This window comes from Zingiber officinale, chromosome 2A (assembly GCF_018446385.1).
Source record: "Zingiber officinale cultivar Zhangliang chromosome 2A, Zo_v1.1, whole genome shotgun sequence".
In the NCBI taxonomy this organism is placed as follows: domain Eukaryota; kingdom Viridiplantae; phylum Streptophyta; class Magnoliopsida; order Zingiberales; family Zingiberaceae; genus Zingiber; species Zingiber officinale.
The window spans coordinates 147,659,671-147,681,452 of NC_055988.1; the positions used below are offsets into that span (position 1 = coordinate 147,659,671).

Genomic DNA, 21,782 nt, shown 5'->3' on the forward strand with positions numbered 1-21,782 from the left:
GCGCTAGCCACTAGACTCATCCGAGGGGACTATAAAAATATAATCATTGTGGCAAAAAGATGAATACGCTCACCCCCAGCGCCCCCGTCAAGCCGTCCCAATGCCAACACGGAGGAGGTAAATCACGGGCGACTAGTAACCTTTAGAATAGTGACTAGCACACAAGGGAGGTATTTACCTCTTCGGAGACATCCGATAAAATTGGAACGATACAGAGAAGATATAAAAATATAATCATGTGGCAAAAGGCAATTCGCTCACCCCCAGCGCCCCCGCCAACCCGTCCCTAGGCCAACATGGAAAAGGTAAATCACGGGTGGCTACTAGGCGTTAGTGCAAATGACCGGGGAGGTTATGCTCGGTCATGCCGAGTTTCAATCCCAAGACCTCATGTGACAACACCCCATGTCTTAACCATCACACCACCCCCGAGGTGACTATAAAAATATAATCATGTGGCAAAAAAGACGATTCGCTCGCCCCCAGCGCCCCCGCCAACCCGTCCCTAGGCCAACATGGAGGAGGTAAATCACGGGTGACTACTAGCCATTAGTGCAAATGGTCAAGACATGGGGGAGGTTACGCTCGGTCACGCCGAGTTTCGACCCCAAGACCTCATGTGACAATACCTCATGTCTTAATCATCGTACCGTCCTGAGGAGACTAACTATACAAATATAATCATGCTCTTATATCAGGGGTTTGAATCATAAAAATAATTATAAGATAAAGAGCATGTATAATAGAATTGGATCCTTTCACGATATCCCATATTAATTGAACTTTCATGTACTAGGTTAGTTTCTCAGTTTTTTTTCTTCTTTGTCAACTTAACCCACTAACCAAATAATTCATTAAAATAAATTAATCTTGTTTATATTTTTTAAAAAAAAAATAAAAAATCATCATCGAATAATTTTTTTAAAATTTTTTAAAACCATTTAAGATTTTGACTTTTATATTTAGGGATTAAATTATAGTATTAAGTAACATGTGCGGGTAACATTTTCTATATATAAAGATAGAGAGTATCTTGATACCTTATTTATCTTATAGTAATGTGTATTTTTTAATTTTTTTTAACTTTAATATTATAACACAAATAATAAACCCTAAAGGGTAAATATTAAATTCTAAACTAAACTCTAAAATAAAAAAATATATATATATACAAGAGAAAACAAGAGAAGATAATGTTTGACCCCGTAGTTATTTTGATGTGATCAATCAAGTTTAGCTTAGGTCCTGTTTGTTTTCCGATCCCAGTGTCTAAGTGTGCAGGAACTTAGGAGCACAGGAAGTCAAGCGGAAGACGCAGCTAGCGAGAAGGACAACACGGGAAGGGAGCTGACGGGCTCTGTGCGTCCGAAGGACGAGAGAGTTGCGAAAGAGTACACCGGTGGGCGAGAAGAACGTGCGCGACGTTCGAGGGATGTAAAGCTGGGACGGAAGCCTGCTCGAGGAAAAGGTCAGAAATTGGGTTCGGGTGAGCCCCATTTCGGTTGACCACAATCACCCAATTAATCGGAGTTTCGGAAGGAGAAAGGAAGCCAAAAGGAGCTGAAAAAGCTAGCCAGAGGCGCCTCAGACCAATGCTGAAGGCGCCTCAACTGCCTCCACCAGTCCGAGGCGCCTCCAAGGCCATTTGAGGCGCCTTAGACCCAGTAAAACTTGTCGTTTGCAATCGAATAAAGTTTTATTCGGTTAAACTGTTGGAGGCGCCTTGAACCCTTGTTGGAGGCGCCTTGGACCTTCGAGATAGACTTTCCAGGGGTTATAAAAGGACCTCTGGACCTAGGAATTAAACATTCATTCAAGCATTCGACTCTGTAATAAATTCCTAGCAACTAGTGAGCATTGTAAGTGTAAAAAGACTTCTCTGCTACAGTGAAGGAGACTCTGCTAGTGGAGCTGTTCAACCGCCTTGGATTAATAATCGTTTTGGTTATAACCAATTAATTTCTGGTCTCCTTTTCTTTTATGTTATTTCATTATTTTTATAGTTGCTATTATTTTAAGTTGAAAGACTTGAGGAGGATATAATCTTATTTACAAGTAATTCATCCTCTCTTATCGGCCCCGCTACACCAAGAGATAATATATAAACAAAATCTAGTTCAAAGTTGGGCAATCCAACAAAATTGAGTTCCAAGTTGGTAGAGAAAACAAGTGAAGATAATTTCGTAGCCACGAACTCCATATTTTCAAAATTCAACAAATATACAAGAACAATACAATTATTAATTATCAACCTCTGACACACGCAAGGACGATTGGGATTAGCAATTAAACGTAACTTTTATCAGATTCCAGTAATTCCTTTCTCACCAAAAACAACATCATGAAGCACGAACAATTATATCTCATTGAAATCCATTCTGATTTATTTATTTATTTATTTATTTATTTATTTATTTTCTTGACAAAGATACTGACACATCCCTGTGGTTCCACGAAAGTCAACTCTGATTTCGTCTCTTTTGCTTCTCGCTTGTACTTGTCGATTCATGCAGTTTCCTTTTTTCCGTGGATTGATTAATCCGAAGTTCTTTGATTTCAACGGAAGATTGTCTCATCCAATATTATCTCATTTTCAAATTCGTACTTTACTTACGCAAGTGAACAAAATCATTCACACTTTTTATAAAATTTATCCGCCTCGTCAAAACGCAGAGCGCGTGCACTGCGCGTCTGCGAAGAAAGCAAACCAAAAAAAGGCAATTAGTCGGAAAGAAGAGGAAGTTGTGAACAAGTCGACCACGTTTGTGAGTCGTCGTGGTCTTCGTCTCATCTTGCTTCCTCTCCATCTGATTATTTTGAACTCAATCTGTGTGTCGAAAGGGAGGCATCGGAAGAGAGGCAGCAGACGGCGGGCACTGGTCGATTACTCGTGGGATTTTGGGAACCACAATGAACGAGAAGGCATCCGTCTCCAAAGAGCTTAGTGCCAAGCACAAGAGGGTTGGTGTATTTCTTCAATTTATGCTTTTTTTTTAAAAAAATAATAGCTTAGTTCTCAGTTAGTTTTGTGTGTATTTGGCTTGCAAAGGTGTGATTTTCTTTCTGAAAGCAAATTTGAATCAGTTTCTTTCTCGTCCTGATTATTCTGGGGAAAGGAACTCGACATGCTTTGTTTATTTGCGTAGTCATAGGGTTGAAGGTAGCGAAGAAAGCAACAAATCTCTTTCTATTTCTCTCCGTCGCTTCTCTTCCAATGCAACATTCGGATGGTCGTTATGTTTAGGGTGTCTCATTGAAATCCATTTCACTTTGCAAAAGAATATCTTGTGATTTAATAATCTAGTTGATATTTCCAGTGTGACTGTGTGAGTTGCAATCACATACAATACTTGCTGCAAGGGATAAACTTTTTCTTTCTTTTCTCTCCTTCCATTGTCTTACAATTTCTTGTAAGCAAGTGTTCAGTAGTTTCTTAGCCTTCACTAAGGTATCGCCCTTATTTCAGATACTTGAGGGGCTCATGAAGTTACCGGAAAACAAGGAATGCGCTGATTGCAAAGCCAAGTAAGTAATCAAATGTCCTGAACCAGAAGTAAGAATGTTATTTGTAGAAGGATTCATGTAAACATTTTGATACACGAATCGTTTTGTGATTATTCTGTCGTTGGTAGTCATAGAAAAATCCTGAAATCTGTCCATGTCTCTGTCAGATTCATATTCCTTCATAAGAATGAAAAATGCCACTTAGTCACTAGCATAGCTCTTCAGCAGTAGCAACCTAGCACTTGGCTTTATATGTCGCTATTTTTATCGAAATTGTAGAACTTTTTGACTTTGTATTCCTTGTTTTGTAATCACTGTCTCAAAATTTTCCAAGATCTTTACCCACCTTCTCCAATTCATCTTTCTCCTAACTCTATCAATGTACATCTAATATGCATATTCAGGTTAAATCAGCAAATAGGAATTTCTTGAGAATTGTTTTATCCTGTCCAGTTTTGCAAGCTATACGCTTGATATAACCTACAAAAGAAAATTTGTTGATTCAAAATGACAGTCGATAATGTCTCACCCTATAGTTACATATATTTGTTGAAATTGCTATCCAGTGTGCTTCTTTTCAGATTCTTCTGTTGAGTCTAATTTTCGTTCGTTATGTTGCAGAGGTCCGAGATGGGCTAGTGTTAATCTTGGAATCTTTATATGCATGCCTTGTTCAGGAATCCATAGAAGTTTGGGGGTACACATATCGAAGGTCTTAACAGTTTCTTTTCACAGTTTCTTTCTTTCAATTATTTTGTTTTTCTATTAGTTTTTAACACTACTAATTAGTTCTTGATTATGGGTATTTCTTCCAGGTGAGGTCTGCTACACTAGATACATGGCTTCCAGATCAGGTTTCATTTATTCAATGTAATTATTGTTTCAATCATATCTTATCGGTTATTTACTTAGCTTTGCTGCTGAAAGCCAAACCACATTCTTTGTATCTATGTGCTGATTTCTCCACTTCCATCCTTTTTAGCTATGGGAAACGAGAAGTCGAACCAGTACTGGGAAGCAGAACTGTTCACAAACTATGATAGAGTCAGGATCGAAAATTTTATTCGTGCCAAGTATGAGATTTTATGTTGTTAATTTCTTCTTTTTTGTTCTCTTATTAGCTAAAAAACAAGATGTTCTTACTGTCAGATATGTAGATAAGAGATGGATACCTAGGAATGGGTCATTAAGATCATTGAGATCGCCTTCGAATGCACAAGAGAGGACGACTAAATCGCCACTGAGGCACTTTGCTAGCGACTTGAGTAATAAAGAGGAGCAAAAGAACCAAGCAAATTTGAATGCAAAAAAGACGATACCATTGACATCTAAGCTGCCTGGTCAGGTGATTTAATCTCAACTGTTGGTTTTGTTATGCAAGCTTTCTGTTACTTTATTTTGTTGCATTTTACATTATTTAGGCACAAGTTGAACATGATAGATTGATTAATATCTGTTTAGTCCTCATTCCTACTAATTAATGCTTGTTATTCCATTCAAAATCAGAGAAATAAGATCAATAAGACCCTCAATGAATATAAAAAGACAACGTATGGCACATCATCTCTTTAGCTTGCTTAAACTAAAGGAATAATAAAGTTTGATAAATTGGAGAGAAATTATGAATGGTTGAAGAGAAAAGGATAGATAAAGATTTTAGTATCTAATTCGAGATGAATAAGAAGATAAAACATTGGGAGAGAATGAACAAAAAAACTAATTACTTTAAAGGACAAGAAATCTGAAATATACCCAAGAAAAGAGCAAGAGGTACTGAAAGAGGAGAAAATGACAACCTTTCTTTTGAATTAGTCAATGTAAAAATTGTTAAAAGTATCTCAAGCAAAAGTGAGATTAGGGTTTCAACATCGCCTCTATGACAGTAGAAATGCTGAGAGGAGACTAAATTGTTGTTCATTTTACTTTGAGAAAGGAAGAAGCATGACAAAGAAAAAGTTGACTCCTTTATCATGCAAGGCCTGGTGTAATCACAAAAGCTCAAAAACAATTAGTTCTAGACTTCTAAAACCAAAATAAAAAGAGAAAAATGTAGATAAATCAATAGTAGAAGTACCTGCCGATATCAAAATGATTGTTGAGCATCATAAATGGTTTCTTTCATGATATTTTGCATAGATAAGCTCATTGCAATTGACTATAAAGATTGACTTGCCCGTAAATAAATTTGGTTGTCAAGGATAGCAAGATGTTTCATCAGGAGAATGATGGATTGATGATTTATCCGTTCATAGAGAGTTTGAGTCAAAGAGAAATATATTTCTGGGAAAAGTTTTCATTCATCGACAATAACTTATTGATCTTGAACTATGCATCCTACAAAATAAATAAACTCTCCCAGATTTAGATCAAAAAATATATTCTAGTGTATGACACCTTCCATTTACAAGTGGGAATTCATCCTATCTTGTGAGAAATTGGTTTCATCCTCTCTTTTCCAATTTACTTTGATTATTCAATTAATTGATTTCCATCGAGTTCACCAGGTCTTTATTTTTTTGGCTTTTTTTTTGTGTTCCCTCTCTGACTTATTATCAGGCATCCAATAATTTGGACAAAATCAGATCAGCGTCGACTCAATTCAACTCAGTCAATTCAAATGAAAACCAACTACGTTTTCATATCATGATCCAGATTCAGATGAGCCTTTTGTGTTCTGCAGATGGCTTAACAACTGAAAATTTTATTTTATAAAAATAAGGAGAATGCACTTCCTGAATTGTTGAGAACATATAATATTTGACAGTTCCTTTGACCAATAGTTTCTTTCTTATTCTAAAATTTTAAGAACTCCATTGCATGCCTGAAGGAGTTGAATGGAATTTATTTCTCACCCGAACAAGAGATTAATTGTTTGGATCTTGGTTGGGGAGGAGACTCATTACTACTTTTCTATTTCTCTAGCTTTTTTGTTCTTCAATGTGTTTCTATTTGAATCTTATCTTTTTCTATCTGCTTGTTACTTGTAACTTCCAAGTGATAATTGTTCTAATGCATTATTCCTTCCTTCTATGTTGCGTTCTCTGTATCAGAAATTTGTCTCAAATTATCTTTCTTTGTTTGTTAGTATTGCCTGTTATATACAACTTGCAGGGAGCTACCTAACAAACACTTGGATTGACATGGTTTGATGGAGAAACAGGTACCTTCTGTAACAAAACGAGAGCCGGTTATGCCCAAGGTTGGTTCTTCACAATCTTCGGAGTCAATGCTCTCTAAGGAAGGTGTTCAAACTAAAGCTGCTACACCTGGTCCACCACCAAAAATTGATATCCCTGTGCCGCCTCCAAAATCTGACTATGTAGCTGTTCTTCTTAACATGCTTACAGTTGAGATGCCCACTACAAATGACTTAAAGTCATCTTCGACATCTTCGAAAGATGATCATTCATGGGCACAATTCCAGTGTAAGTGTGCAATTTTTAATAGGTTGTCAGGAAACTTTGTGCTGTTTAAGCATGCAAAACAGCTAACTCTTTAGTGCTGATTCATATTAGCTTGATCACTTCGATATATAGTGCCTTAAGTTTATGTTTTCTTCATGGTGTTAATGTACACATAATGAATGCTGCAGCTGCAGAGATGACAACTGCTGCACTCCAAAAAGCTAGCACAAAACCGGTGGAAACTAAGCCTGCATCAGGAATTGAGGACTTGATCAAAGACTCTCCGAATTCGACGCTATCTTCAAGTCAAGCGAAGACTCAGACAAATGTAAGAGTGCTATTACGAGCATCTTTGAGAAGGTTTAATGTGTTTGTTAGTACATTGTTATCAAATGCTTTTCATCTGTCTTCATAGATAACACACTATCATCTCCTGCTTCTCAGCTAGCATAAATTAACTAAAGAACTTGCTAGCCTTTCTAATTCATGCATGTATATATAAGTTCCAACACAGAGCTCAATTGGATGCTGGACTGCCTACAAATCCTTTTCTGGCACAGCACAGGACTCTTGTTCTTTGTCAATAAAATTGTAGTAGCTTTACATGTGTGCATACTAGATATTTAAGCAATACTTGTAGAATATTTGGAAAATAAAAATGGAAATTTAGCTACACCAAAGGCTTTTTTCTTTGTCATAGTTGATTTCCTCATTCTACCATTGAACCTAATTGTCTTGACAACTATTATTATTGCATTCACCAGCCACAGCTTGCATATCTATCCCAGCAACAAGTTCAAGCTGCCGCTAGCACTCCTCGTCCTGTGTTATCTGCAAATTCTAACCAACCAGTTATGACTGGTTTGAATGCACCTCGACCAAATGTCCTATCCCAAAATTGGTCAAATGTGCATTATCAAACCCCAGGGATAGTCCCACACAACAGTCAGAAAGGTTTCAACAATTTCAATCAGGTAGTGCTCCGATTCAGAATTGCTAATCCGACCAGTAATTGGTAGTAAGTGTTTCATTCTTCCTGTATAGCAGGTTGGAAGTGTGGCACAGAGATATCCTTCATGGAATTACAATTACTATCAAACACCAAGGTAATTTAACTGCCCTAACACATGCTATTTTTTAACTTTCATTCTTCAGTGTACTTGACCAGATCATATTGGATGTTTTAGCAATTATACGATGAGCGTTCTGTTTCTGTCTGAATTTTGGGCTTTTCATTGGCTTACAATGTCGAAGTAGGTTATATTGCTGGTGTTAATTGTACCATTATCATAGTAAAACAAGATAAGATATAAGATTGAATTCTTTGGTCATTAGCAAAAGCTTGCTTGAGTTGCAATCAGTGTTGATGAGAGTTTATTCCGACCTCAGGATATACCCTACTGGTTCTTCAGTGATAAATGGAGTAACAATTAGAGGGGGCAATGCTGCTGTTGCTTCTCCGTCTGCTGCTGTGAGCAACATATCTGGTTACGAGTATAATTTTTCATCGCCAACCCAAGGGATGTTCTTCAAACACTGACAACTGATGTGTGGCATTCTTTGTAGCGCAGTCCAGTCACTGTCCCTTAGTGTAGTTGACTCTGCCAAATTAGTGAACATATGAGAATAAGGAAAATTGTATTGAAAATTAGTGAACTTGACCTTTTCAGTAAGTAAATTGTAAAATTTATGTTGAAATCAGTATGATTTCTAAGAGCCGTTGTTTTCTTGCATTCTCTGCCTTTAAACTAATGTTCCTTGATGATTATTTTTCATATATATAAATATGTGTGTATATATATATACACACACAAGAATACTACCTAACTTCTTTTATGGCGCTCATGTTATGAGCACCTAGTATATATTTTTTCTTTTTTAGAGCTTAGGTTTAGTCTTTAAGTTTAGTTATAGTAAATTAATATTCCTTGATAATTATTTTTCATATATATATATATATATATATATATATATATATCATTTAATCATTTTAAAAAATATCGTAATTAAGCAGGTTTGCATTTATATTAGATTACTTATATTATTTTATAATGTTAGTAACTGCCATTAATACAATGAGAGATAATTAATAATTATATATACTAGGTTTACGTAATACATTGTGTAAACCTATGAAAAATGGTTTTAATTGTTAAGGATTGATCCTACTGTTATGTTTTCAGTGGGATAATACTTTAATATTTACTTATAAAAAATTGAGATGGGACAACTGCCGGCTCTAAGTTACATGTGTAATATAATACATGAACACAGACAACTGTCGGCTCTAACCCTAGTTGCGTGTTTAATATAATACATAAATGCATATGCAATAGTGCAATGTTAAGGTAATGCTCAAGCATCCCAACAGCAAACTATTATAATAGACTTCCCCTTATAAAATTTAATTTAATTTAATATAATACTTGATCTTAATAAAAAAGTCAAGAAAAGTATACTTTCTAACATGCCGGCCTAAGATATTTATAGAAGTTTCTCTGCTCGTAGTATTGTCAATTTTAAGATGTGGAATTAAAGAAAATTCTAAATTTCTAATTGATTAATGAGAAAAATTCTCAATAATACTCCATTGATTAATGAGAAATTTTTTTAATAATACGCTTCAGCTGAGTCTCGAACTCTAGATCACTGATTGATACGTTTGTAGAAATTATTAATAAATCTGAGAATTATTTTTGATATGAATAAAAAAAGACATGAACGTAAATTTATATATATATATATATATATAGATATATATATATATGAAATATGCTTTTCTCCTAAATTTAAAATTTTATTTTATTGTTTGAAAAAATATCTAAGATAAAAATATGCTAAAAAAATAATAATAAATTACAGGAAGTAATTACTCGGAGATCCAACCACTACTCTGCGCCAACAGGGAGAGGAAACCTGCAGACAGGGCAAGAATTGCTCCGCGCCAGCCACTCCTTCAAGCACACCTCATGAAATCGATGGCGGCAAGGCATCGCCACCTGCCCCTCGATGCGGAGGTCAATGCCACCTGAGTCGGCTTCCCACGCCGGAATCTCCACGGACGACACACCGCCGTCATCGGCGCCGCTCCTGTGCGTCGGAGAGTCGTCCATCATGAAGAATTCAACTGGTGATTGGGGGGCGAGGCGAGAGCAACGCTGCGGAGGTCCTTATATAGCGCTCCCCTACTAGATCGGATATCCATTAGTGGGATGAATGACCCCCCCTACTTTAAAATAAATGGAGTATCTTTCCTCTCCTGAAAATCCTGCTATTTTACATATCCATACAAGTTTTTAGGTTTCCGAAATAGTGTAATGTAAAAAAAAGTGCTTCGAATCATTGCTATTTGACTCGGACCTGATCTCCTAAATTTAAAATTTTATTTTATTGTTAGAAAAAATATCCAAGATAAAAATATGCTAAAAAAATAATAATAAATTACAGGAAGTAATTACTCGGAGATCCAACCACTACTCTGCGCCAACAGGGAGAGGAAACCTGCAGACAGGGCAAGAATTGCTCCGCGCCAACCACTCCTTCAAGCACACCTCATGAAATCGATGGCGGCAAGGCATCACCACCTACCCCTCGATGCGAGGTCAACGCCACCGAGTCGGCTTCCCACGCCGGAATCTCCACGGACGACACACCGCCGTCATCGGCGCCGCTCCTGTGCGTCGGAGAGTCGTCCATCGTGAAGAATTCAACTAGTGATTGGTGGGCGAGGCGAGAGCAACGCTGCGGAGGTCCTTATATAGCGCTCCCCTACTAGATCGGATATTCATTAGTGGGATGAATGACCCCCCCCCTACTTGTAAAATAGATGGAGATATCTATTCTCACCAATGAATATAAAGGGACTATCTTCTAAACCGCAAAACGTCTGAATCAAAACTCAATATAATACAAGTGGTAGTCTTTCTACAATACTACCCGAATAAATAGGATTACTGATAAAAAAATTCTATCATAATTTTATCAATTTTATCGGTATAAACATTTAGTGATAAATTACGATAAAAAATAATTTATCAAGAGATAATTTATTAGAAGAGTTTACCGACGAAATTATATTTTCCATTGATGATTTCCAACAAAATTAATTTCTATAATCATTATTTCCCGATGGAAAATGAATTTCCATAGCAAATAATACCGACAAATCACCAATTCCATTAGTAAATCTACTAACAAAATTAGTAATTCCATCAGTAATTACTGATATAATCACCAATTTCATTGGTAATTTATAATAAGATTTGTCGATGGAATCACCAATTTCATCAATAATTACCAACAGAATCGATGATTTTGTCTATATTACATAATAAGATTTACCGATGGAATCACTGATTCTGTCAGTAATCCATTTCGATATTATCGATTGAATAACCAATTCCGTCGATATTCGATTGGTATTAAAAAAAATATATAGCAAACAATTTTATGTAAGCTCTAACCTGTTTACAATTTTCACATATAAAAGAAATTATCACAAATAATAACATTTCATACATACAAATAATTTAAAATGTTTCACAATCCACACAATCACATTTCACATTCATCTATACAATCCATATGATCACATTTCACAACCACACATACAAACACATTTTTATACATTTCATACAATCCATAAAATCACTAACACAAATAAACAAATAAACTAATAGAAAGTATCTAAATATCCATAATAGAAACAATCACAATCACAATCATCTAAAACAAATAACATCTAAACATTCATACAAACAAACATTGATACAAACAAACTAATAGAAAAAAATAACATTATCCATGCATATTCATAATCCAAATAGTACATCCATATATAAAATAATAATAGAAAATCCTGCATAAAGTCAAATGCAATAGATTTATATTATATTTATGTATAAATAAAAATATTATATATATGTATAACCAATTTTGATACCTGAATAGAAGAAATGAGCAAACGATAATCATCAATGTCAAAAGATCTGAACTCCTGAAACATATAGTAATACAATATTTAAAAATTAGCATATTATATTATAAAAACAGAATAAATATATTTTGCATGATTTATGTATGATAAAAAATTTTGAGTTTTAGTTAAACAAACATTAGAAAAGCTAATTATCGAGATCTAATAAATCCTTAGTCTCTTATGAATTAAAATGCAATGGAACAAGTGGTGGAGGCAAATTAGCTATGAACGCTCGTATATGAGTCATGAGAGCATTATGATCCTCAGCTCGCTTCTTATCCTCATCGGCTCGCCTCCGATCGTCCTTGGCTCGCCTCCGATCATCCTCGGCTCGCCTCCGATCATCCTCGGCTTGTCTCTGCTCCTCAACAGTCATCCGTTGATTCATCCTCTGATCTATTGAGACAATTTGAGTGCATAGTTCTTGATTTTTCCGTCTTAGAGACCACATCTCAGTAGAAGAAGAGGAAGAGGAACCATCCCAACCCCTAGGAATCCTTGAACGATCAAAGGACGTAGAGGGTGGTGTTTTTTTGTCTGTCCACCGACAATATCATAGTATATCTCATTTAGTGCATCGATGAATAGATGTTGTGACTCTCCCCTGCTAGTGACTGAGTTGTCTGAGCCACTCTATCTGTCATTTGATCCTGGAAAAATAAAATATGAATACTATTCAATTGGATCATAATTACTAAAGTTAATCAAGATAGAAACAATTAAATGCAATAAAGTGAATAATTTTAAGTGTATCACCTTCAATCTAGTATCGACAAATGTGTCATTATTTTTCTTGTGGGTCTTAAGAAAGACCTCCATACAAGTAGGTTGATAAACTAGTTCACGTTCTGCATACACAAATAATTTAGGATAAAATTATACAAATTTAATAATAAATACAAAATTTATTTATTTAACTTTAAATTAAACTCACTAGATCCATGACATGTTCAACAATATATCTGGATCCTGACGTATGTCAAGCCGTTATGATGCTCAGACCACTTGACTTTGTATTTTGCAGTGCAAGCTAAACTCATTTGATCGGTCCGAGCTAATTCATCGTAAATCATTTCAACTACATCTTACCACTTAATGGAAAGAGGAAGGAAGTAATACCAGAGCTGACATTGCCTGGCCTTAGCTCCGAGGATGGTATTCATGATCATACGTTGGTTAATGATTGGTATTTTGTGAGTTGGATGGATGTTGAACTGGGATGGACCATGGAGAACTCTGGCATAGATGACGGTGTGCTGACATTGGATGGTCATATACTATGGACCATCATTGCGGCTAGGTTCATGCATTTTGACATCGGGTATGGCAAATAGCTCAAATATGAATGATGAAGTACAGACATCGGACATGGCAAAGAGCTCAGACACTGAATGGTTACATGGATTCATACCTCTGTGGTGTCGTGCATGGATTGTTCAGAGGCTCTAGCTTTGGATATTGACAGTGCCAGGGTGTTCGCTGCCTGCAGTTGGATGATACCGATATGACAGTCTACTAAATTGGGATGGTATTTATGATCATGTGTTCCACAGTGAGTGGTGTTTTATGAGGATAGTACCCATGAGGGTGCACGTGCATGTATGTGATTTCACACCTTAGACAACCATTTGGATCAGATACTTCATTAGATACGAATAGCTTTCTTGGGCCACATGTTCTGTTGTACCATTTTCTTAATGATATATATTTACTGAAGGAAGAACAGGATTCAGTATTACCTGGGATCAGGTTGTTCCATGGACAGGAGTAAGCAAAGGCCTATATGAGAAGAAGGCCTCTAAATTTTCCATTGCCAGTTCAACAAGGTCGTTACTTGACTCGATTGTAAGCACGGCCTGGTGACTGGACAGCACTACATTGTCCATACGAAATAGTTCCTCCGGAACAGCAGGCTCATGTTCGAACACATCGAGACCAGCACCTCCTATCTTCCCTTGAATCAAGTGTTTCACTAACTCTGCCTCATCGACGAGAGGCCCTCTTCCTACATTTATAATTATGCCATCTTTCCCTAATGCCAACATAACGTCCTTGTCGATGATGTGGTGGGTTTCCTCTGTGAGAGCACAAGCAATGACCAACACATCACTTTCGGCTGCAAGATCACAAACCGTGGGGAAGTAGGTGTAAGGAAATAATGGCTTTTTGTTTCTTGAGAAGTATGAGATTGAGCAACCAAAAGCTTCGAGTCTTTTCGCAATTTCAGATCCAATACTCCCGAGTCCAACAATGCCAACCCGTTTGCCTCCTAACTGCAATACAGATGGTAAACGTTTAGTTTATTCCTTGACATACACTAACCAAATTTAGCAGAAAAATGAGATGGTTATGAGTTTGCAAAAAGATACTTGCATATGAAACACAAAACGGTTAGTTGAATTAAACTGGAATACATGAACCAAGTGAAACATAAATCTTGTATTTCATGTATCTAGATAAAATAAGTCTAACTAATGATGTATGGTCTAGGAGTTTCTATTGAGTAGTATAAATACTCATGTAATATGAAGTTGTAAGATAAGTATTTTATTTTTCAATACAAAGTTATTATACTACAATTCTTTTTCCCTTTCTAGAAAGCTTTTGAGAGTCCATCACCTTCTAACAAAGAGGTATCAAAGCTAATGACATCAAAATCCTTTTCTTCCCAATACCCTCAACTTACCAAACTCAACTATGAGAATTGGTCACTTAGAATGAAGGTTATTCTTAGATCTCAAGGAGCGTGGGATATCGTTGAAAATAGTTTTGAAGAGCCCTTAGATGTGACAACTCTACCTCAAAACCAAAAGGATGCTTTGGAGAAAGGAAGAAAGAGAGATCAAGATGCTCTTACTATCCATTAAGGTTTGGATGAAGACATGATCAAGAAAATAGTCAATGAGACAACAAAGAAAGTTTAGAAGACACTTCACAACTCTATTATGGGAGTAGACAAGGTGAAGAATGTGCGACTTCAAACTCTAAGGGCTAAGTTTGAATTACTCTTTATGAAGGAGAGTGAATATATCTCTGACTACTTTACAAGAGTTTTTGCTTGTTGTCAATCAATTGAAGAGACTTGGAGAAACCATGTTTGAGGTAATTAAGAAGGTACTACGCTCTCTTAGCACAAAATTAATCATGTTGTTGTTGCAATTGAAGAGTCCAAAGATTTGGAGATCATGATCGTTGCTGAATTAAACAGATCATTACGGGCTCATGAAGAAAGGATGAACTGTGGAAAGCAAGAACAATTAGAACATGTATTACAAGCAAAGACCAATTTGAAGACTAAAGGAGGTGGTTATAGTAGAGGTGAGGCCAAGGATGAGGCAGAAGCCGAGGTTCAGTACATGACCATGGTCAAGGTAGAGATGAGCAACCTTCTCAGTTTGATAAAAGAAATCAAACATTTTCAAGAGGTCATGGAAGAGGTAACTATGTGAGGTATGATGATAGAAGAAATAAATCTCAAACTGAATGTTATTCTTATCACAAATTTGGGCATTATGCTTGGAAGTGTCAATCAAATATGGAAGAAGAAGAGGTAAATCTAATGGAGAACCAAGGAAGATTATGTAGAGCAATCCTTGTTTCTTGCACTTAAGGAAGACACTATTGGAAAAGCAAACATATGGTACCTTGATAATGGAGCTAGCAATCATATGACGAGTGATAAAAGTAAATTTGTGGAGCTTGATACAAACAAGAAAGACTTTGTAAGCTTAAGAGACAACACAAAGGTGAAAATTGAAGGCAAAATTACAATTCTTCTTGAAACAAAGAATGGTGGTTATAAAGTACTTTGTGATGTTTATTATGTTCCAAAATTGACTAGCAATATCTTAAGTATTAGTCAACTTGTGGAAAGAAATTACAAGATTCATATGAATGATTGTATGCTTTGGTTACGAGATCAAGATTCTAACCTTGTTGCTAAGGTGCCTATGACTAAGAACAGGATGTTCTTATTGGGCTTGAAAAATTGTGGATCTTTGTGCTTGAAGACTTATATCCAGGATCCACCATGGATTTGACATATGAGGTTTAACCATTTGAATTTTGATGGACTCAAAACTTTGGGAGATCATAAGATGGTGAAAGGGATTCCAAAAATTGATCACCCTGATCAAATTTGTGAAACATGCTTACTAGCCAAGCATTCAAGAAAGAGCTTTCCAAAGCAATCTGTTTCAAGAGCAGCCAAACCACTCCAACTTGTCCATGCTGATGTTTGTGGTCCTATAAAGCCCAAATCTCTCAATAAAAGCTATTACTTTGTGTTTTTATTGATGATTCCGATAGAAAGACATGAGTTTATTTTTTGAAGCAAAAAATATGAGGTATTTGGTACATTCACAAATTTCAAAGCTCTTGTTGAAAAAGAAAGTAGATATCAAATTCAAGCATTAAGAACCGATAGGGATGGTAAATTTACATCTAATGAATTTAACAGCTTTTGTGAGTTGCATGGAATTCGTCGTCTTTTGACAGTTCCAAGATCACCCCAGCAAAATGGAGATGCTGAAAGGAGGAACATGACAATAATTAATATGGCAAGGAGTATGTTAAAGTCTAAAGACATGTCTAAGGAGTTTTGGACTAAAGCTGTGACATGTGTTGTGTATCTTTCAAATCGATCTCCAACAAAGAGCTTGAAGAATGTAACACCTCAAGAAGCATGGAGTGGATGGAAGTCAGCTGTATCACATCTACGAGTATTTGAATTCATTGCATTTGCACATGTGCTTGAATAAGAAAGATCCAAGTTAAATGATCAAAGTCATAAACTTATTTTCATTGGATATGATAAAAATTCCAAGGGGTCTAGTTTATACAATCCACATAAAGGAAGAGTTGTATTCAATAGAGATGTAGAATTTAATGAAGATACATTATGAGATTGGAGCTCCAAGGAAGAAGAAGGGTCTTATGATTTCCTTCCTTACTTTCATGTGGAATAGGAAGTCCAATAGAAATCTACTCCACCAACAACTCCACATGCACCTGGGTTATCAATAACACTGGGATCATCTTCGGGAGAAAATACTCCAAAATATCGAAGTCTTGATGACATCTACAATGAGACTTATGCTATTGATGAAATGAGTTTGTTTTGTTTACTTGCAGATATTGAACCTTTGAGCTTTGAAGAAGCAAAAGATGATGAGAAATGGAGATGAGCCATCGATGAAGAAATGCAAAAATGCAAACCATTGTGAAGAATGATACTTGGGAGTTAGTATCACTTCCAAAAGACCATGAGACTATTGGAGTTAAATGAGTATATAAGACAAAGAAAAATGCCAATGGAGAAGTAGAAAGGTATAAAACATGACTTGTTGCTAAAGGCTACAAGCAAAAACAAGGTATTGATTATGACGAGGTATTTGCTTCGGCAGCTTGATTGGAGACAATTCACTTGTTGATATCTTTTATCGTTCAAAATCATTAGAAGATTTATCAATTATATGTTAAATTTGCCTTTCTTAATGGTTATCTTAACAAAGATGTTTACATTGAGAAACCTATTGAATATATGGTTAAGGTGCATGAAGACAAGGTCTCGAAGCTAAAGAAGACATATTATGGTCATAAACAGACGCTAAGAGCTTGGAACAATTGACTTGACAAGTATTTACAATAAAATGATTTCTTGAGTTGCATCCATGAGCATGCACTCTATATGAAAGAAGAAGGTCAAAGTTTCTTACTTGTTTGCATTAGGTGGATGATCTCATATTTACAGGAAATAATCAAAAAATGATTAAAGAATTTAAGATAGTCATGAGTCATGAATTTGAGATGACTGACATGAGACTCATGACTTATTTCTTAGAAATCCAAGTAAAGCAAATGGAGGATGAAATTTATATTTCATAAGAAAGTTATGCAACAAAGGTTCTTAAGAGGTTCAATATGTTCAATTGCAAACCTGTTAATACCCTATGCAATTTAGAGCACAACTCTCCAAAGTGAAGAAAGGAGAAAGCGAAGATTGATCCAATTGCTTTTAAAAGTCTTATTGGGAGCTTGAGATACTTAACTTGAACAAGACCTGATATTTTTTTGCAGTTGGAGCTGTGAGTCAATTTATGGAGAATTCAACTGAGTCTCACATGTTGGTAGCTAAAAGGATATTTCGTTATATTAAAGGTACTCTTGATTATGATATTCTTTATTCATCTTCTAGCAATTACAAGTTGACGAGCTATTGTGATAGTGATTTTGCGGGAGACATTGATGATAAAAAAACAACAACTGGTTTTATATTCTTTCTTGAAAATAATGCAATTTCTTGGATTTCAAAAAAGCAAGCTATTGTGACACTTTCCAGTTGTGAAGCTGAGTATGTTGCAACTACTTCTTGCACTTGTCATGCTATATGGTTGAGAATATTGAACTTCATTTGGAGCAAGAAGATGCTACAAGGATCATGATTAATAATAAGTCAGCTCAAAATTTGGCTAAGAATTCGATGTTTCATGAACGTAACAAGCATATTGACATTGTAGGATCAGTGTGGTCAAGAGGGGGGGGGGGGGGTGTAAATCTCGACTTGTCGCTTTCTTTTCGATTTCGTCCGTTCTATCAAAGTCGTTAGTAGTAGCGAAATATAAAATAAAGTATAGGAAAAATAATATTCACGGGATTTACTTGGTTCCCAACCCCCTAGGGTCAGTACATCCATGGCTTACGCACTCAAGTAGGAGTCCACTAGTGGTCTCCTTTCTGGAAACTTTCCGGAGGCGAAGAAACCCGTCTTAAAGTTTAGCAAATACAAGCATAAAAGAATGATAAAGTAAATACAGCTTGTAATAAAAGAAATACAAACAAAAACTTTGTTGAGCTGATCCGGAAGTCTTGAGCGCAGCGTACCCTTCCTAGAGTTTCCCCAGTAGCAAAGCTTCGCCTAGTAGCCTTCTTTTTGAGTACACGGAATATGAGTAGTAGAAGAAGCGATGTGTTGAACGTAGAGCCTTCATCTCCTTTTATAGAGTTGGATCAACTCTTATCTGGATGAAGTTATATCTAGATGAAGCATATTTGGATAAAACAATATATGGATCAAGTCTTATCTCTATCCACTTTATCTGGCTTATCCTTATCTTAATCCAAATCATAAAGATAAACCAGATCTTTTACCACATTATCTTCCATATCAGCGTTTCACAACCCAGTAATTTGGACCAAGCCCAGTCGATCTACCAAACTGCTGGTTCGGTTTATTGAACCGGTTTGGGTCCAGTTCGACCGAAGTCAAGTCCGGTTCACCCATTTGTGTTTGTCTTCTCTCTGTTTTGTTTTCAACTCCAGGTTCCTACAAAACAACCAAACATACACAAACAAGCAACCTTACTCTTAATCTTGTAAATCTACTTGACCTACTAGGCTTACCTATTGCTTAGAGGTTCCTCCTCCAAGTCTACCACCTAAGGGTCAATCCCTTAGGATCAAGCTGTACTCCTGTAAGTCTACCCGACCTATTAGGCTTACCTTGTGCTTAGAGATCTCTCCTCCAAGTCTACCACCTAAGGGTTAATCACCCCCTTAGGATCAAGCCGTACTCCTGTAAGTCTACCCGACTTATTAAGCTTCATGCTTGGACTGTATCCAAGACTTTACCATTACCTAGGGTTACCTCCCCCTAAGATTTTCACTGTCTAGCTTTACACACTAGGACTTCCACCATCTAAGGTTACCTTCCCCTAGGATTTTTATCACCTAGCTTCACTCACTAGGGCTTAGCTTCACTCATTAGGACTTCCACCACCTACGGTTACCTCCCCCTAGGATTTTCACCACCTAGTTTCACTTACTAGGGCCTAACTTCACTCACTAGGGCCTAACTTCACTCACTAAGACTTCCACCACCTAAGGTTATCCCCCCCTAGGATTTCCACTAGCTTCACTCATTAGGACTTACCCTTACCTAACTAAGTTAGGACTTTTGCTAGTCATTTAGTTCAGACTAGACTTCTTTCTTCCAAACATTAAGTCTTGTTTGGATAAACTCTTGGTCAAACTAAGCCAAACTTAGGTATATTGTCAAACATCAAAACTCTTGAGGTTGATTGCACCAACAGACACAAGATATCATTTTATTCGAGAATACATTGCAAAGAAAAAAGTTGAACTTGAGTATGTGAAGACTATGAATCAAGTTGCTGATATTTTTACAAAGCCACTCAAATTTGATGATTTTCAAAGATTAAGGTTCATGCTTGGAGTAAGGAAGATTCAAGTTTGAGGGGGAGTGCTAGAAGTTGAATTAAACTTGAATACATTAACCATAAATGTTTTATGTATATGAACCAAGTGAAACATGACTCTTGTAATTCATGTATCTAGATAGAATAAGTCCATGTATCTAATTAATGATGTATGGTCTAGGAGTTTCTATTGAGTAGTATAAATACTCATGTAATGTGAAGTTGCAATATATGTATTTTTTTTCCAATGCCAAATCATTATTACTACAATTCTTTTTCCCTTCCTAGAAAGCTTTTGAGAGTCCACCACCTTCCAACAAAAACCTACTTAAGCAATCGGCTGGTGCCAACCAATCACTCGCCATAAGATGATTGTCATCGCTCAGGATCAGTCCGTCATGTAACTACATAGATTTCTATTAGGTTCTAAACTAGCAACTCAAAGAGCAAATCATGTTTACGTTTCAGCATACAAGACAATCTTAGAGGAGAAGAGGAAACATACTCACGGTCATTATCATCAAATCATATTTGTCTCAGACTATTAAGAACAGCTACATGAATCCAATCTATTCATTGAACTCTTTAAAAAAGCATATCATCAATATTATTCAATCAATAGAATGAATTTTATTACATCGACTTAGTGTTTTCTTTAATAACCCTCTCCCTCGTTCAAGTGAGTTTCAATTGGCCAAGGGGCTATACTCTAAATCTAACCGGAGTTGGTCCATGCCCTGCCAAGGATAATTTCTGCCCCAGGTCTGCATCACTCACACCCATTCCTAAAGAAAAATGACCTTTCTTTCATTGGTGTCAAACCTAAAGGGAAACCCTCAACATTCTGTTCCAACTCCCTTTCAAGTTTCTAAGTAAATCTTACCGTGAGTTTTCTATGACTCGCAATGTTTCAAAAGAAAAGATATGAACACAATGATAATATTATCCATAGATGAGTAATGGGATCTTGGAACAAAAGTATTAGCATTTTGATTTATACTTTTGAACTTCAGATTCAGATCTAATTTCCGCAGATTTGGATCGAGATTAAAACAATGAATGGAGCAAAGGAATGTTTAACAGAAATCGTACTTTACGTCCGGGAGGGAAGTCTCCGGCGACGGGCCACAATCCCCGGCGGATGTACCGGTCGGATGCCGACACGCGGAGGAGGACATCAACAAGGAGGCCGAGGGCGTAGTCGGCAACATCACGCGAGAAGATGGTGCCGGCGTTGGCGACGGCGATGCCTCGGCGCGCGCACTCGGCGAGGTCGATGTGGTCGACGCCGACGCTGGTGGTGAAGACGAAGCCAAGGGAGGGGAGAGCGTGGATCAGGGGTGCGTCGACGGAGGCCAGGGGTTGGAAATCACAGCGCGGACGGCTGCGGCGTGGGCGGCGAGGAAGCGGTCGAGTGGCATCGTTGACTCCCACGGCTTGAGGAGGCGGAAGCGAGCGGAGAGGGCTCGCGCCAAACTTTGCTTCGGGCTGAGAAAGAGCACCTGCGGAAGCCGCTCCGGGTCGGCTGCCATGAGGGACGCAGTAACGAGGATAAGGATGTAACAGGGTAAGCAGGAAAAAAAAGAGAGCAAAAAGAAGGAAATAAATAACGCAATTTCATATTGCAAAAGTTCGTTGCTCAAGAAAATGTAAAGTACCTTAGATGGGGTGTTGTCATCT

The 21,782-nt window shown here is 36.8% G+C and overlaps 2 protein-coding genes and 1 pseudogene across 4 annotated transcripts; 1 reads left to right on the forward strand and 2 right to left on the reverse strand.

Moving 5' to 3' along the window:
- Positions 1–2,672: 2,672 nt before the first annotated feature.
- Positions 2,673–8,641, forward strand: LOC122042578 (ADP-ribosylation factor GTPase-activating protein AGD5-like). Of its 3 annotated transcripts, none has more exons than XM_042602755.1 (11): positions 2,673–2,961; positions 3,467–3,525; positions 4,126–4,216; positions 4,320–4,374; positions 4,487–4,577; positions 4,654–4,849; positions 6,665–6,929; positions 7,097–7,236; positions 7,673–7,882; positions 7,953–8,014; positions 8,298–8,641. In XM_042602755.1, exons 1-11 carry the CDS (start codon positions 2,911–2,913, stop codon positions 8,446–8,448), a joined length of 1,371 nt encoding a protein of 456 aa, XP_042458689.1. In that variant the 5' UTR covers positions 2,673–2,910; the 3' UTR covers positions 8,449–8,641. The 3 variants fall into 3 exon arrangements, with proteins under 3 accessions (XP_042458689.1, XP_042458690.1, XP_042458691.1); XM_042602756.1 differs by having other exon boundaries at positions 2,676–2,961; positions 7,956–8,014; XM_042602757.1 differs by lacking the exon at positions 2,673–2,961 and having other exon boundaries at positions 3,474–3,525; positions 4,320–4,358.
- Positions 8,642–9,796: 1,155 nt separating this feature from the next.
- LOC122044103 lies at positions 9,797–10,604 on the reverse strand. The gene is made up of 2 exons (XM_042604644.1): positions 10,497–10,604; positions 9,797–10,066 (listed from the first exon to the last, which is right to left on the reverse strand). The coding sequence occupies exons 1-2, from the start codon at positions 10,602–10,604 to the stop codon at positions 9,797–9,799; spliced, it is 378 nt and encodes a 125-aa protein (XP_042460578.1).
- Positions 10,605–11,910: 1,306 nt separating this feature from the next.
- Positions 11,911–21,670, reverse strand: LOC122042579 (annotated as a pseudogene).
- Positions 21,671–21,782: the final 112 nt, after the last annotated feature.